Genomic DNA, 16,887 nt, shown 5'->3' with positions numbered 1-16,887 from the left:
GGGGTTGTAAGAGAAGTAAATGCGAGGGTCTTGGCAAGAGGCGTGGAGTTAAAAGATAAAGAATCACACACAAAGTGGGAGTTGTCACAGCTGCTCTTTGCTGATGACACTGTGCTCTTGGGAGATTCTGAAGAGAAGTTGCAGAGATTGGTGGATGAATTTGGTAGGGTGTGCAAAAGAAGAAAATTAAAGGTGAATACAGGAAAGAGTAAGGTTATGAGGATAACAAAAAGATTAGGTGATGAAAGATTGAATATCAGATTGGAGGGAGAGAGTATGGAGGAGGTGAACGTATTCAGATATTTGGGAGTGGACGTGTCAGCGGATGGGTCTATGAAAGATGAGGTGAATCATAGAATTGATGAGGGAAAAAGAGTGAGTGGTGCACTTAGGAGTCTGTGGAGACAAAGAACTTTGTCCTTGGAGGCAAAGAGGGGAATGTATGAGAGTATAGTTTTACCAACGCTCTTATATGGGTGTGAAGCGTGGGTGATGAATGTTGCAGCGAGGAGAAGGCTGGAGGCAGTGGAGATGTCATGTCTGAGGGCAATGTGTGGTGTGAATATAATGCAGAGAATTCGTAGTTTGGAAGTTAGGAGGAGGTGCGGGATTACCAAAACTGTTGTCCAGAGGGCTGAGGAAGGGTTGTTGAGGTGGTTCGGACATGTAGAGAGAATGGAGCGAAACAGAATAACTTCAAGAGTGTATCAGTCTGTAGTGGAAGGAAGGCGGGGTAGGGGTCGGCCTAGGAAGGGTTGGAGGGAGGGGGTAAAGGAGGTTTTGTGTGCGAGGGGCTTGGACTTCCAGCAGGCATGCGTGAGCGTGTTTGATAGGAGTGAATGGAGACAAATGGTTTTTAATACTTGACGTGCTGTTGGAGTGTGAGCAAAGTAACATTTATGAAGGGATTCAGGGAAACCGGCAGGCCGGACTTGAGTCCTGGAGATGGGAAGTACAGTGCCTGCACTCTGAAGGAGGGGTGTTAATGTTGCAGTTTAAAAACTGTAGTGTAAAGCACCCTTCTGGCAAGACAGTGATGGAGTGAATGATGGTGAAAGTTTTTCTTTTTCGGGCCACCCTGCCTTGGTGGGAATCGGCCGGTGTGATAATAAAAAAAAACAAGTGTACACTAACATGTATTATGTTAGCAATAGAACTAGTTATTAAAAACAATAAAAAATAAAATACACATACTATAGTACACTCATTACTTACCTTAAAATATTTGTAGTCTTAATGTAGGGTGAGATGAGTAGTATTTATTGTAAGAAATCAAGTGTGGTATGTATAGTAGCCAGTCAAGCTCCCATACCTACCATACCAGGCCACCCCACCCTCACATAATATTCTATGACATTTAAAGCGTCCCAGAGCGATAAATTGCACATACAGTTCACTCATTACTTACCTTAAAATATTTGTAGTCTTAATGTAGGGTCAAAGGTGAGTAAACGAGATAAAACAAATAAATGAGAGAGAATGAGTATATGAGAGAGGACAGACGTGGAGTTATTATAAACAAACCAGGCGGACTTGAATTTTGTAAACAAACCAGGCAAATGCGTCTGGTATGTGTACAAGTTGTCTCCATGTTGATACAGTAGAATAAATAAAGAGCAACACTCCCATTCTCATGTGACACCATTTTTAGAAGAAATGATGCTCTGAGTGAAGGCATACAAAAGGAATAATTTTTTCAGTCACCCCCCCCCCCCATTATTATTAAAGTGTACACATTTTCTCTGATTCTCCATGGGGAAGTGGAACAGAATTCTTCCTCTGTAAGCCATGCATGTTGTAAGAGGCGACTAAAATGCCAGGAGCAAGGGGCTAGTAACCCCTTCTCCTGTATAAATTACTAAATTTAAAAAGAGAAACTTTCGTTTTTCTTTTTGGGCCACCCTGCCTTGGTGGGATACAGCCGGTTTGTTAAAAAAAAAAAATTCTCTGATGTTGGATTAGAGAAAACGTTATTCTTGCCATCACTCATACAAGTCGTCTGGCTACCACATCTCATATTTATGCTAATTTATTCTACTCTGGGGTGTATTTATCATGTTTATATATTACGTATCATATTTATTATATTTAAAAAAATATCCTAGATGGAGTAATGAAAATGTGTATATTAATATATGTAATATACCACATTTAATGAGACTCAGTGATTATTATTGAGTATTATTATTATATTATTAATTGGTGTCTCAAAACATAAGACACACTTAGTGATTTTAATGTGTTCCTGCACGCCAGCACATTGTGTAAGTTTATTTAGGTACAGGTATACATAAGTATAATTTTCAGAGTACAGTGGAACCTTGACTTACGAGTGTCCCAACGTACGAGTTTTTTGAGATACGGGCCATCCCTGGGTCAATTTTTTGTTTTGAGTTACGAGCCAGCTCCCCCTGCTTCCCCATCAACACAAAACCTGGACACCTTGTTTGTTTATCTATGATTTCGTGCTTTAATTCCATGGAAGTCATCCTCTTTTTCTTCTCGGCATTGTCCTTTACACTTACTTTCTTAGGACCCATGCTTAGAAAAATGAAATTTGGCCAAATGACTGTCAAAAATGTAAGCAAAGCATGAGAGAACTGCTCCCACAGCGAGGTAAACAGTGCACTGAGTTGACGGCATTCATTATTATTTTAACTCTTTCAGGGTTTCAGCCGTACTAGTACGGCTTACGCACCAGGGTTTTTGATGTACTAGTACGCCTAAATTCTAGCGCCCTCAAATCTAATGAGAGAAAGCTGGTAGGCCTACATATGAAAGAATGGGTCTATGCGGTCAGTGTGTGCGGTATAAAAAAATCCTGCAGCACACAGTGCGTAATGAGAAAAAAAACTTTGACCATGTTTTTGGATTAAAACAGCGACTTTGCACTGTATTTTCGTATGGTATTTATTGTTGTATTCTAGTTTTCCTGGTCTCATTTTATAGATTGAAAGACATATTACAGAAATTGAGATGATTTTGACTGGTTTTACAATGAAAAGCACCTTGAAATTGAGCTCAAAGTAGCAGAAATGTTCGATTTTTACCAAAGTTCAAAAGTAAACAAATCATGCTATGCGTCCAATACACATCAACTGGTGAGTCTAATATTCTTTCACAAGTGCACTGATATAATTTATACCATTTCTACACTAATGCAGTAGTCTGCATAACAGTAAATCTTCTATTTTTTTTGTGTGAATGAAAATTCAAAGTGGAAAGCAAAAGAATGTAAGAGGGGCATTTGGACGTGACTAATGAACAGAGGAAATGTCATTTTAGTGCCAGGAATGTCTTGTTTATTCTGGACCCTATTCGGAAATTGTCATTTTTTGAAATTTGTATGAAATTGGCAAAATTGCTAAATTCTGACCACTGTATTGGATAGTTGAAATTGATAAGTGGGTTGTTTCTTGTACTCATTTGATAGAAAAAATGGAGTACTAGTGAAATAGTTATGATTTTTATCAACTAGTACACTGGAATTGGCCGAAAATAGGTCTCAAAGTGGGCAAAATCACCGATGCGTAAACATCGTTGAGACCGCTAACTTCGCGAGAGCATAATTACGTAAGTTTTCCATCAAATTTCATACTTTTGGTATAAATAATATCGGCGCACTTGTGAAAGAATATTAGACTCACCAGTTGACGTGTATTGGACGCATAGCATGATTTGTTTACTTTTGAACTTTGGTAAAAATCGAACATTTCTGCTACTTTGAGCTCAATTTCAAGGTACTTTTCATTGTAAAACCAGTCAAAATCATCTGAATTTCTGTAATATGTCTTCTATTCTATAAAATGAGACCAGGAAAACTAGAATACAGCAATAAATACCATACGAAATACAGTGCAAAGTCGCTGTTTTAATCCAAAAACATGGTCAAAGTTTTTTTTTCTCATTATGCTCTGTGTGCTGCAGGATTTTTTTATACCATGCACACTGACCACATAGACCCATTCTTTCATATGTAGGCCTACCAGCTTTCTCTCACTAGATTTGAGGGCGCTAGAATTTAGGCGTACTAGTACGTCAAAAATCCTGGTGCGTAAGCCGTACTAGTACGTCCGAAACTCTGATAGGGTTAAATATTGAGTGTTGATTATTTAGTCCTGGGTGAGTAAGTGGTTTTTTTAGAAGAGTCTTAAATTGATTTTCAAGCCATGGTTTCTTTAGTATGTTCTGGTAATGAATTCCAGATTTTTGGCCCTTTATGTGCATAGAGTTTTTACACAGTGTGATATGGACATGGGGTACATCAAAACGAGATCTGTCTTGTGTTATGGTCGTGTGTCCTGTTAAGGTTGGCGAGGAGATGTTTGAGTGGAGGGTTTATGTTTGTGTGTATTGTTCTATGTAAGTAGTAGGCACATGAATAAGTGTGGATGTTCTTTATGGTGAGCAAATTAAGACTTTTGAATAGAGGTGGAGTATACTCCATTTTCTCTTACAATAAGAGTATTGGAAGATACTATAGTCAAAGTTAGACAGGAAATGGCGGGCGCTTCCACCGCTGCCTCTGCCACCATATTATGGCCTATTTTATTCATTCTAGAGTATATATCATACTTCTTTGTTAATTATATTGTTTGTTATGTCATATTATTTGAATTGTGATAGATAAATAAGCCGTACAGTTGATATTAGTGTCATATTCAAGTATTTTGTCTTGTCTCCAGAGTGCAGGAACAGATTAATGAGGAAAATTTATTTGATATACGAGTAAATTGAGTTACGAGCTAGGTCAAGGAATGGATTAAACTCGTAACTCAGGGTTCCACTGTATATATAAAATATGAAATAACTTTTAAAAACACTTGAATTTTTGGAAAGTTTCCAGACATAATGGAGAGACGTAGTGCTCACAGAGCTCATGGAGAATATAAACAAACTGCATGGAGTGCAGTGACCGTATTAGTCAGGTGGGGCGAGCCGTGTAGCGAGTTTTGGTCATAATTTGAAATGTCTGTATTAGCAGAATGCCATAAAGCGAAATGCCATAAAGCGGGACCCTACTGTATTACAGAAATAGAGATGATTTTGATCAGTTTCACGACTGGAAGTAGCTTGAAATTCAGCTCTAAGTAGCGGAAATATTCAGTATTTGCTGATATTCCAGAAGACACATATTACGTCATTCATCTAATTTGCGTCCAACTGGTGGCGTGATACACATTTACGAATGTGTTGTCATTATTTATACAGTTATTACAATAATGCAATGACAGTAAATCTTTTTTGATTTTGTGACTAAAAATTCAAAATGAAAAGCAAGTGTAATATAGAAGAGGCCTGGGGACATAACTAATGAACAGAGGAAATGTTTTAGTGCCAGGAATGTCTTTATTTTATATTCCAGACCCTATTTTTAAAATGGCAATTTTATTTTGTGTGAAATTGGCCAAATTACCAATTTCTGATTGCTTTATTGTTTCTTATACTCATTCAATAGAATGGAAGGCATACTAATGAAATAGGTAAGAGTTTGGCCAAAAATAGAACTCAGAGTGGGCAAAATCACTAATGCATAAATATTGCCGAGACTGCCAACTCTGTGAAAGCATAATTCCATAAGTTTTCCATCAAATTTCATACGTTCGGTGAAAAGTCTCTTTCATTATGACTTCTGTGGAAAGAAAGAAGTTTATCTACTGAGAGTACCAGAGTATAGTGGTACCAAAATTTATATGAGTGTGAGGTATAGGCAACAAGGAGGAAGCTAAAGGCAGTGGCAGTGTCATACTTGAAACCAATGTGTGGTGTGGATATTATGCATAGAATTTAGAGTGTAGAAATTAGGAGACTCAGTTGAAGGATTAACTAAATCAAATAATTGCAGGTGCAGACATCAAGAATGTAACCAACCAGGCAGCATTGAGAGCAGCTGCTGATCAGGTAGATGCAGTCACCATGAAACATCTGGAGGCAGCGAGAGACAAAGTCCTCATGGGTGAGTCACTGTGGTATTTGAGGTTACTGTGAGTAAAAGTAATTGCTTTTTATGACTTAATGTGCTGTTGGAATTTGAGCAAGGGAGCATGTATGAAAGTATTTGGGAAAACTGGTTTGCCAGACTAGAATCTTGGAGCTGGAAAGTACATTGCCTGCACTCTGAAGGAGTTTTGGGGATATTGCAGTTTGGAGGGGCATCTGAGCTATAGTGTTGACACACCTCTGGCAAGACAGTGATGATGAAAGTGTTTCTTCTTGTATGGGTAATGACATCTACAATGCTTCTAAACTCCTCCTCATTGTAACATTTAAAGTCATTACTCTTATAAATGTTTTGGTACCACTATTCTTGTCCATTCTCCCTTTTGCTTCCATTGATATACTTTTCCTTCCACAGATGCCTTGGTACTCACCAACCATTTTTCCAGTCATCTATTATATGATTCAACTTATTTTTCATACGCTGTATAGCCCTTGTGGCTTAGCGCTTCTTTTTGATTATAATAATAATAATATTTTTCATACATCCATCTGCTGATGACATCCTTTTCCAAATGCCTAAATACATTCACTTCTATACTCTATTTCCAATGTGATGTCCAATCTTTCATTACTTAATCTTTTTCTTATTCTCACTACCTTGCTGTTTTCTTTGTTCACTTTTAATTTCCTTCTTTTATATAGGAGAAACATGTATAATTTTTTCAGGACCAGAAAGAAAGTCTCGCATCCCAGATGAAGAAGCAAATCTAGTAACAGCTTATCATGAAGGTGGACACACACTTGTGGCATATTACACAAAGGATTCTCACCCACTACACAAAGTGACCATCATTCCTCGTGGACCATCTTTAGGACATGTAAGTGCCTCTTAAGAAATTTCATGAAACCAACTCATTGGAATCTCTCTCTCAAAAAAAAATGGTAGTTCATTCACTGCACTGCCTTCACCTTTTAGCTTCTTTATTCAAATTATTTTCTTTCTATTTACCTTTTCTATGCTTGGAGTGGTATTCTTCAACCCTTCCACATTTGTTTTATCCTTTCACATAAATTTTTTACCATTTGACCAATATGTTATCTAAGAAAATATCTATAGAAGAGACTGTGCTATATGATCCTTGTGGGTTTAGTGTTTCCTTATAAATATAATAATATAAAGAGGTTCACCCTTTCTAAACAGTGAAAGCTTCTATAATGTCATAGGCTGCTTGGTTTTCTTATGATCTAGAAACTCAGTTTTTTACCAGATTGAAAGTTCAGACCCAGGCAGCTACAGAAATTGTTTTTGCTGCTCCTCTGACATTTTGTTAATAAAATACTCAATGTGAATCTGTGGCTAGCATTGTCTTTTCTGTTTGGATCTAAGAAGGGTCTTAAAGCTGCCCTGTATAAATATTGTATACCTCTACACTATTTCATTCCATTTATGTCCCATTGAGAATTTTTGCTTAAATTCTTCTACACTCCAGGATTCTAGTTACTTTCTCATCATTGCGACCTTTTGCCTGTTTTCATCTGTTTTCTCTTATCTGCTTTTTGTTATATTTTCTCCATTCATTTTTTCTCATACAAATGGTGTATTATTTAACTGTAATTATTTGAGTTTACAGGAGTTAGATTGAATTTTTGGTCCCATATCTAATATTCAAATTCCAATTTTTATTTATTTTTTATGTAGTACAAAAACAGTGCAACCTTGACTTATGAGTTTAATCCGTTCCAGGAGCTATCTCGTAACTCAATTTTCTCGTATATCAAATTAATTTTCCTCATTTAAATTAATTGAAAAGCCATTAATCCGTTCCTGCACTCAGGCCAGAGAAAAAATACTTGAGTATGACGCTATTATCAACTCTACTGCTTATTTATCTATCACAATTCATCTAATATGACATAATAAACAATATAAATAGGCCATAATATGGTGGCAGAGGCAGCAGCAGTAGCATCTGCCATTTCTGTCCCAATTTGACTATAGTATCTTCCCATGTTCTTACTGTAAGAGAAAATGGAGTATTTTTGAGGCTAACTGCAGTAGATCACTAGTTTTCTAAGGAAAACACTGAAATAATGTATTTATAAATAAGAAATATCGTATAAAAACTGTTTATATAAAGTGTGGATGGGGGATGCTGATGGAAATCACTGTCCTTTGCACTTATTTTCTTAAGACCCATGGTTAAAAAAAGAAATTTGGCCAAATGACTGTAAAAAATTCAAACAAGCATGAGAAACTGGTCCCACAGCTATGTAAACATGTTTACTGCTTAACAGCTGTGCTAACTAGCAGAAGCAATCTGAATTATTAATATGGGAGACGGCCGACTTGTTGAAAAAAAAAAATTATTATTATTATTATTATTATTATTATTATTATTATTAATTTAGAGAACTGTAGCCTTGGTGGGAGATGGCCGACTTGTTTAAAAAAAAAAAATAATAATAATAATAATATTAGTAGTAGTACAGTGGAACCTCTACTTGTGAGCGTATCCACGTGCTTGTTTTTCCAAATACGAGCAGTCGATGGGTTGATTTTTTGCTTCCATACGCGAGCAAAATTTCCACAAGCGAGCAGACCTCAAGGCAGGTTCCTTGACACTGGTGAGGGGCTCTTGCTCTTGATCTCGGGAATTGTATCTCATTTGTTTGTTGGACTATCATATTGAAACTTGGGCAATGTATGATGGAAAGATGCTTCTTAATGTACACCAAAAATGAAAGAAATCTTAAGCATAAATAATGGAGTTCACTTCTCAGCAATTAGCGGTAATTTTGAATGGTTTTTATGGTTGTATTCTCGTTTTCTTGGTCTCATTTGATAGAATGGAAGATATATTACAGAAACAGATATGATTTTGATTGTTTTCACGACGAACAGTGCCTTGAAATTGAGCTCAACCTAGGAGAAATGGTCCATTGCTTGGCTGTTTCAGAGTAAACATATGACATCACTGTCCATTCCAATATGCAGTCATGAATGGGTTGACATTATTTATACAATTATTGCAATAAGGAATAACAGTAAATCTTATATTTTTTGTGTGAATAAAAATTACAAATTATTTATATAATAATAATAATAATATGTATAATAATAATATGTATAATAATAATATGTATAATAATAATATGTATAATAATAATAGAGGGATATGTTCTGTATTTTTATATGTATATGCTTCTAAACTGTTGTATTCTGAGCACCTCTGAAAAAACAGTGATAATGTGTAATGTGTGAGTGTGGTGAAAGTGTTGAATGATGATGAAAGTATTTTCTTTTTGGGGATTTTCTTTCTTTTTTGGGTCACCCTGCCTTGGTGGGAGACGGCTGACTTGTTGAAAATAAAAAAAATAATAACAATAATAATAATATAATATGTATAATAATAATACAGATCTATAACAATAATATACTACACATAATAATTATAATAATAGACAGCTTCAAAAGGCCATCACTAGATGGCAGTGTTTACCACAAAAGAGGGAGTGGTTGTGGCCGCCTCCACCTGTTACATAATGACATATTTTATTCATTCTAGAGTATATATCATGTTTCTATGTTATTTATATTGGTTTTTATGTCATATTAGATGTATGGAAAATTTAAAATATCTGGATGAACCTCATAAGATACATACCAGTAAATGGTAACAAAGATAATTATTCTTTATCAAGGTTACAGAGACATGTAGGAATTTTAGGACACTTTAAAAATGTCCCTTTTGATCCCTACCCATTTTTTCTTTTCCCCCACAAGTACTTGACTTATATTAATTTAAATGAAAATAAGAGAACCCGGGTAAAAAAATAAAAATTGGATGTATATTAAATTTAAAAAAGAATACATACAGGGACTTATACTGTAGCATTGATAACGTTTAATTGATACCGCCGCTTATCCAAAAATTTTCCATACCCCCAAATCCCACCCCAGACGGCCCAATGTGCGCTTCAGCCCTCCACAAAAGGGCCAGTATTTTTCCAGCCAGCCTCCCAGCATCCAAGCATACAATCGGAAAAATTTGATTTTTACAGTGTTTTGATTTACTAAAAAGGGCCATGGGCCCCAAGAAAGTTTTTAGTGCCAACCCCGCAAAAGGGAGAATTACAAGAGTGAAGAAAAAAATCAGATAAGGGGTGGAGGGGGGGTTTTCCCGAGCTGGCCAGGTTTTAAAAAACCCCCAAACAACCATCGCATATTGGGGGTACAGCTGCGCTGCTGCGTACCACCGAAACTGCTGTGCTGCGCGTGCGTGCTGCGCGTAGCACCGCAGCCCGCGCGTGCCCACCCCACCCCGCTGGCTGCCGCTGCGCACCGCTGAGACCCTCCGCCGGCTGCGTAGCACCGTCAGCCGCGCGCCGGGACCACCCCCGGGGCGCTGCCGCTGGACCGCCTGCGCCGTACCATCGCCTGCGCCGGCATCGCCGCCGCGCCAGCACCGTCGCTGCCGCCGCGGGACCACCGTCAGCGCCGCCGTACCACCGCGCCGCGCCGCCCCACCGCCGCTCCCAGGATGCAACCCACACCAGTCGACTAACACCCAGGTGAACAGGGAAAAATGCCTGGAACTAGTGCTCATATTGGTGAATTTAAAGCCAGCAAAGGTTGGTTTGAGAGATTTAAGAATCGTAGTGGCATACACAGTGTGATAAGGCCTGTTCTGGAAGAAAATGCCAAACAGGACCTACAGTACTCAGGAGGAAAGGGCACTCCCAGGACACAGTGTCTCATCAGTCATTGCTGCATCTTCAATAAAGGTAAGTGTCATTTATTCTTCATTTAGTAGAGTAGTACATGCACAATATATATTGTGCATGTACTACTCTACTATTGTGCATGTATCCTTCTCTTTGTGTGTAGGAAAATGTATATTTCATGTGGTAAAATTTTTTTTTTTCATACTTTTGGGTGTCTTGCACGGATTAATTTGATTTCCATTATTTCTTATGGGGAAAATTAATTCACATACCGATCATTTCGCATAACAATCAGCCCTCTTGCACGGATTAAAGTCGCTATGCGGGGGTCCACTGTACATTGAAGGAGAATTTATCTTAATACACTTGCCAATTAGTCTGGAGATCACTTGTGTGTCATACACAAACCCCCTGCCTAAAATATGAAGAAAATACTGGCCAGAATTTCAACATAAATACATAGACATGACTTAGCTGGGGTTCCTTGACTGTCCTGTCCACTCGCCTAATGCTCACTTTATGCAGGACTGCAAATCTAACAATTTCGGCTCCTATTTGAGAGGTTTTAAGCACAATATAACCTCTAGAGCGACGAAAATTCTTCTGATTCTTCCTTACGTTTCTCTTGCCCAGTTCAAAACAATGGCATCTCTACTCAGTGATGCTCACCAATTTTGCCGGTTCTTTATTTGCAAATTAATTTTTATTACCTACAATATACAGTGGAACCTCAAAAATCGAACGTATTACATATCGAACCTTTCAAAAATAGGACCATTTTTTCTGACAAACTGTGTCCCTATTATTGAACGCTCCCCTATTTTTGGACCGCCGGGTACGGGACCTGTCTGCCATCCGCTCTGTCTGCGTCCCCGCGCAGGCACCGTGAGCAGTCTAGCTTTGTTTATGCTTGAGTGAACACTAACCTGCGCTCTCATTCACGCATTTTACGATTATTTCGTTGTGTTTAGTGCTTGTGGGACTGTGAAATAAGCTGCCATGGGCACAAAGAAACTTGCTCATGGTACCCCTGTGGTAAAGAAAGTGAGAAACACCATAGATGTGAAGAAGGAAATAATACAGAAGTATTAGTGATGTGAGACTTGTTGAGCTTGCCAGGATGTATGGGAAAAACAAGTCAACCATCGGTTCTATCCTGTCAAAGAAAGAACAAATCAAGGAAGCTGATATTGCGAAAGGTGTTAATATGCTAACGAAAAAAAGACCACAAATAGTTGAGAAGGTTGAGAAGTTGTTGCTGGTGTGGATCAAGGATAAAGAGATTGCAGGTGATAGTGTTTCAGAGACGATTATTTGCGAAAAGGCAAGGAAGTTGCATGCTGATCTGGTACAGAAAACTCCTGGAACCAGTGCTGATAGTGAATTTAAGGCCAGCAGAGGCTGGTTTGACAGATTTAAGAAGCGTAGTGGCATACACAATGTTGTAAGACATGGTGAGGCAGCCAGTTCAAACAAACGGGCGGCTGAGAAGTTTGTACAGGAGTTTAAGGGGTACATAGACAGTGAAGAATTGAAACCTGAACAAGTGTTTAATTGTGAGGAAACAGGCTTGTTTTGGAAGAAAATGCCAAAAAGGACCTTCATTACACAGGAAGAAAGGGAATTGCCAGGACACAAGCCTATGAAAGACAGGCTAACTCTTTTGTTCTGTGCTAATGCTAGTGGTGATTTTAAAGTGAAGCCTTTACTTGTGTATCATTCAGAAAATCCCGGAGTGTTTAAGAAAAACAATATCTTTAAGAACAAGTTATGTTTCTTGTGGAAGAGGGATTTTGAAGGGTTTGAGGCTGACCCTGACCTTGACCCAGCTCACCCTCTGCCTGTTGTGGACTCTATTGTGGCATTGGGGAACACCCTGGGGTTGGAGGTGAGTGGTGAGGATGTGGAAGAGTTGGTGGAGGACCACAGGGAAGAGCTAACCACTGAAGAGCTGCAAGAGCTTCATCTGGAGCAGTATCAGACCACAGCTGAGGAACTTGCTTCAGAGGAGGAGGAAGAGGGAGTGGATGACGTGCCTTCTTCAAAGATTAAGGAGATTTGTGTCAAGTGGAATGATGTCCAAATGTTTGTGCAGAAGTACCACCCTGAGCAAGCTGAAACAAGCCATCTTTGCAACAAGTTCAGTGACAGAACCATGTCCCATTTTAGGGAAATGTTAAAGAGGCACCAGAAACAGAGGACTGTGGACAGTTATTTTGTGAGACGGGTCCAGTGACTCAAGCTGGTCCTAGTGGCATTAAAAGACAGAGAAGGGAAGTAACCCCAGAGAGGGCTTTACCTGAAGTCCTCATGGAGGGGGATTCTCCTTCCAAACACTAACCCCAACTCCCTCTCTCCTCCTCCCTATCTTCCAGATGCCATCACCAATCTTCAATAAAGGTAAGTAAAAATGTTATTTTATATGTATTACTATACATAATTAAAAACTATAATATTTGTTGTATGTAAAACTGTAATTAATCTCTATAAAATGTATTTTTTTGTGTGAATATTTTTGAGTTTCTAGAACGGATTAATTGTATTTCCATTATTTCTTAAGGGAAATATTGATTCAGATTTCAGACTTTTCGAATTTAGAACTAGCTCCTGGAATGGATTAAGTTCGCTTTTTGAGGTTCCACTGTATTCCATCAATTTACATACAAAATACACTGTATTTTTGGAAAATATGCAGTATTTTCCACACTGCGGCCGGGCGGAGTTCGCTGTTAAACGACTCAAATTACTCCTTCCTCTAGGAGATGATTCCAGCTAGTTCTGGCTTGAGTGGCTGTTTTCCTAGTATTTCTTACTACAATTTCATCTTCCTGCATCACTTGGTCAGCGTTATCTTCAATATCACTCGTGTCACTTTCCCTTAGATTTTCATTTACAATTGATTGAATTCCATTTAATTCCAAGGGAATCAATTTATTAATCGTGCGTAAACTTTCCTGGCCACAACACAACACTTTGACATTCCGGACAACTTGTGCATCTGGGTACAATGTCAATACCTTGCCCAGAGGCCACAGTGTTCGATGCTGTTCAGTATCAATTAACACAATGTTACCTGGTTGAGTGTTCTGTCGATTTACTACCTCTGTCGCACCATAAAAGTGTTCACGTAGTGTAAGAAGATATTCCTTGCACCACACATTAGGCCAATGATCAATTACTTTATTTAACATCTTAAATTTATCACACAACACTGTCACATCATTATAATCTTCATCATTTTCTTCAGGATTATCCCTATAGACAGGGGCAGCTTCCAATTTCCTTCCATACATTAGGTGAGAAGGTGTTAATACATCTGCATCAGGTGTATCACTCGTGTATGAGAGAGGCCGATTATTTATCCGATTCTCCGCCTCCACCAAACCGCACGGAATTCCTCCAAATTAATTATCTTCCGGTGTAGTACATTATGGAGACACCTCTTCATTGTGTCTATCAGTCTTTCATACAGCCCCCCCTGCCAAGGGGCTGTAGGAGTAATAAACTTCCAGGTACACCCTCGCTGGGTTAGCAGAGATTGAACCTTGTTACTCTTATTTACTTCTATCAAGTGTTGAGCACCCGCTACAAAATTAGTGGCATTATCTGAAATCATCAATCTCGGACAGGATCTCCTAGCTGCAAATTTTCGAAACAGCTGTATAAACTGTTCTGCAGACAAGTCATGAGCCACTTCTAAATGAACTGCCCTGGTAGCAGTACAAGTGAACAAACACACACACTTTCAGTGGAACACCATCTGAAGTACCTGTTAAAATGACTGAACAACTATAGTCTACACCTGTTACATCAAATGGTTTCACTAATTGTACACGCTCCTTTGGCAATGGTGGAGGACCTGGGTACATATAGGATTTGGCATCCACACGGCGACATATTACACAAGATTTAATCACCCTTTTTACACTTTGCTGTCCTTGTGGAATCAAGAAAGTTTCCCTAATACAATTTAAGGTATCTTGTACCCCACCATGCATTATATTTTTATGGGCATTTAAAACAATCAAAATTGTTAGATGATGAGTTTTGGGCAGTAAGATAGGGTGTTTAACATTATCACCCAATTCAGCATTTTGCAACCTACCTCTGCACCTAATTACATTGTTCTCTAAATACAGCCCCAATTTCTCTATTATGGAACCTTTCACAATTTTTCTTTCCATCATCAATTTAATCTCATTTCCATAGATTTCTTCTTGTACCCTCTGTATCCAATATTCAAGAGGATGTGAAAACTTAGGAGATATTCATCTTGTTTAGAAATTTAAACATCAACTTAGTTACATTGATTAGTTTGGGTAAAGAAGAATACCTATTTATATCAATGGCTAAGGAAGGACAAACTATTGGAGCGGTCACAGTAATTTCAACAGGAGCAATATACGCCTTTTGTACAGGCCAATTAGCTTTATTTACCAACCAGCTCGGTCCTTCAAACCATGATACAGCATTTACGAATTTAGCATAAGGTAAACCTCGAGACAAGAAATCAGCTGGATTCTCCTCACCAGGTATATGATTAAATGTTAACATATACTGACCCAAACTATTATACTTCTCTTGCATCTGATTAATTTCAGTGACTGTTTTGTACGTACACAATTTTACTGTTTCCATTACGAATCCATTGTAAGAATACCTCATTATCAGACCAAATTACAATGTCGCTAATATTTATCTCCTGCAACTTATTTCTTATATAATTAGCTAATTTCCCATCTGGATTGACCACCTGGCGTGGGAACTCCAACATTGGAATTTTTTCATAATCGCCAATTAATTCATCCCACCTGTTAATGAATTCCTCAGGTAGAGTTTTATCCCAAGCACATTTAAGCTTCCATGCTTCTTGTATTAACAATTTCCCTCTTATAGTAAGGGGTGACACTAAGTCTAGTGGATCAAAACATTTGGAAACTTCAGCAAGCAAAACTCTCTTAGTTAATTTATTGGGCATACTGTAATTATTAGGTTTTAACATTAACAAATCTCTCTCAGTATCCCAAGTTAATCCCAATACATTACTACATTTTGGTACTTCATCTCCAGGGTAATCTTTACTTATTTTGTCCTTTAATTTGGACGAATTACTATTCCATTCCCTCAGAGGCATATTTTCACTTTTCATTATTTTATTAGCCTCTCCATAAGTCATTAACAATTCCTCTTCAGTTGACGTCACACCCAGGAAATTGTCCACATAAAATTGTTTGCTCATTACTTTACTCAATGGACTTATCGTACATTTAAGGTGTGCATTTATCGCCACTTGAAGTAGGAACGGACTAGATGTAGCACCAAATAATACGCTTCTAAAGCGAAAGGTTTTCAGAGGGTTAAGTAGGAAAGCTTTACTTACGTCGGCCATAAAGGCATAATTCTTCACCCTGAAATTTAACCCTTTCAGGGTCCAAGGCCCAAATCTGGAGTCACGCACCAGTGTCCAAGAATTTAAAAAAAAAAAATTGTTATTTTTTCTTATGAAATCGTAGAGAATCTTTTTGTGAAGGTAATAAAACAAAAAGTACGAAATTTGGTGGAAAATTGACGAAATTATGCTCTCGCGAATTTTGATGTGTCAGCGATATTTACGAATCTGCGATTTTGCCGACTTTGACTCTCATTTTAGGCCAATTACATTATTCCAATCAACCAAATTCTTAGCTATTTCACTAGTATTACTTCTATTCTATCGATTGAGCACAAGAAATCGCCAAGTCAACTGTTTCAACTACAAAATAAAGTGATCGGAAATTGTTAATTTGGCCAATTTAACACAAAGTTCAAAATATTCCAATTTCAAAATAGGGTCCAGAATGAACAATGTAGGCATTCCTGGCACTAAACTAACATTTCCTCTGTTCATTAGTTATGTTTTGAGGCTTTACAAATAAATTCCATTTTGATTTTTTATTCACATAATGAATTTTTATTCACACCAAAAAATAGAAGATTTACTGTTATGCAATACTGTAATAATTGTATAAATATCATCACCATATTTGTGAATGTATATTAGACCCACCAGCTGGCGTGTATTAGACGTGTGAGGTCGTTTGTTTACTCTTGAATATCGGCAAAAATTTAACATTTCTGCTACTTTGAGCTCAGTTTCAAGCCATTTCCAGTGCTAAAACCAATCAAAATCATCTCTATTTCTGTAATATGTCTTCCATTCTATCAAATGAGACCAAGAAATCG

At 37.9% G+C, this 16,887-nt stretch overlaps 1 protein-coding gene across 3 annotated transcripts in view; it reads left to right on the top strand.

The window, feature by feature from the left end:
* Positions 1-16,887, top strand: part of YME1L (ATP-dependent zinc metalloprotease YME1L) — a 100,320-nt gene that overhangs the window by 44,880 nt on the left and 38,553 nt on the right. For all 3 annotated transcript variants that reach the window (XM_053773370.2, XM_053773372.2, XM_053773371.2), the window contains exons 11-12: positions 5,846-5,956; positions 6,667-6,818. In XM_053773370.2, the coding sequence (XP_053629345.1) occupies positions 5,846-5,956; positions 6,667-6,818 (263 nt within the window). The remainder of the gene's footprint in view (positions 1-5,845; positions 5,957-6,666; positions 6,819-16,887) is intronic.

Source organism: Cherax quadricarinatus, chromosome 17 (assembly GCF_038502225.1).
Source record: "Cherax quadricarinatus isolate ZL_2023a chromosome 17, ASM3850222v1, whole genome shotgun sequence".
Classification (NCBI taxonomy): domain Eukaryota; kingdom Metazoa; phylum Arthropoda; class Malacostraca; order Decapoda; family Parastacidae; genus Cherax; species Cherax quadricarinatus.
This window is presented reverse-complemented; position numbering and strand designations above follow the sequence as displayed.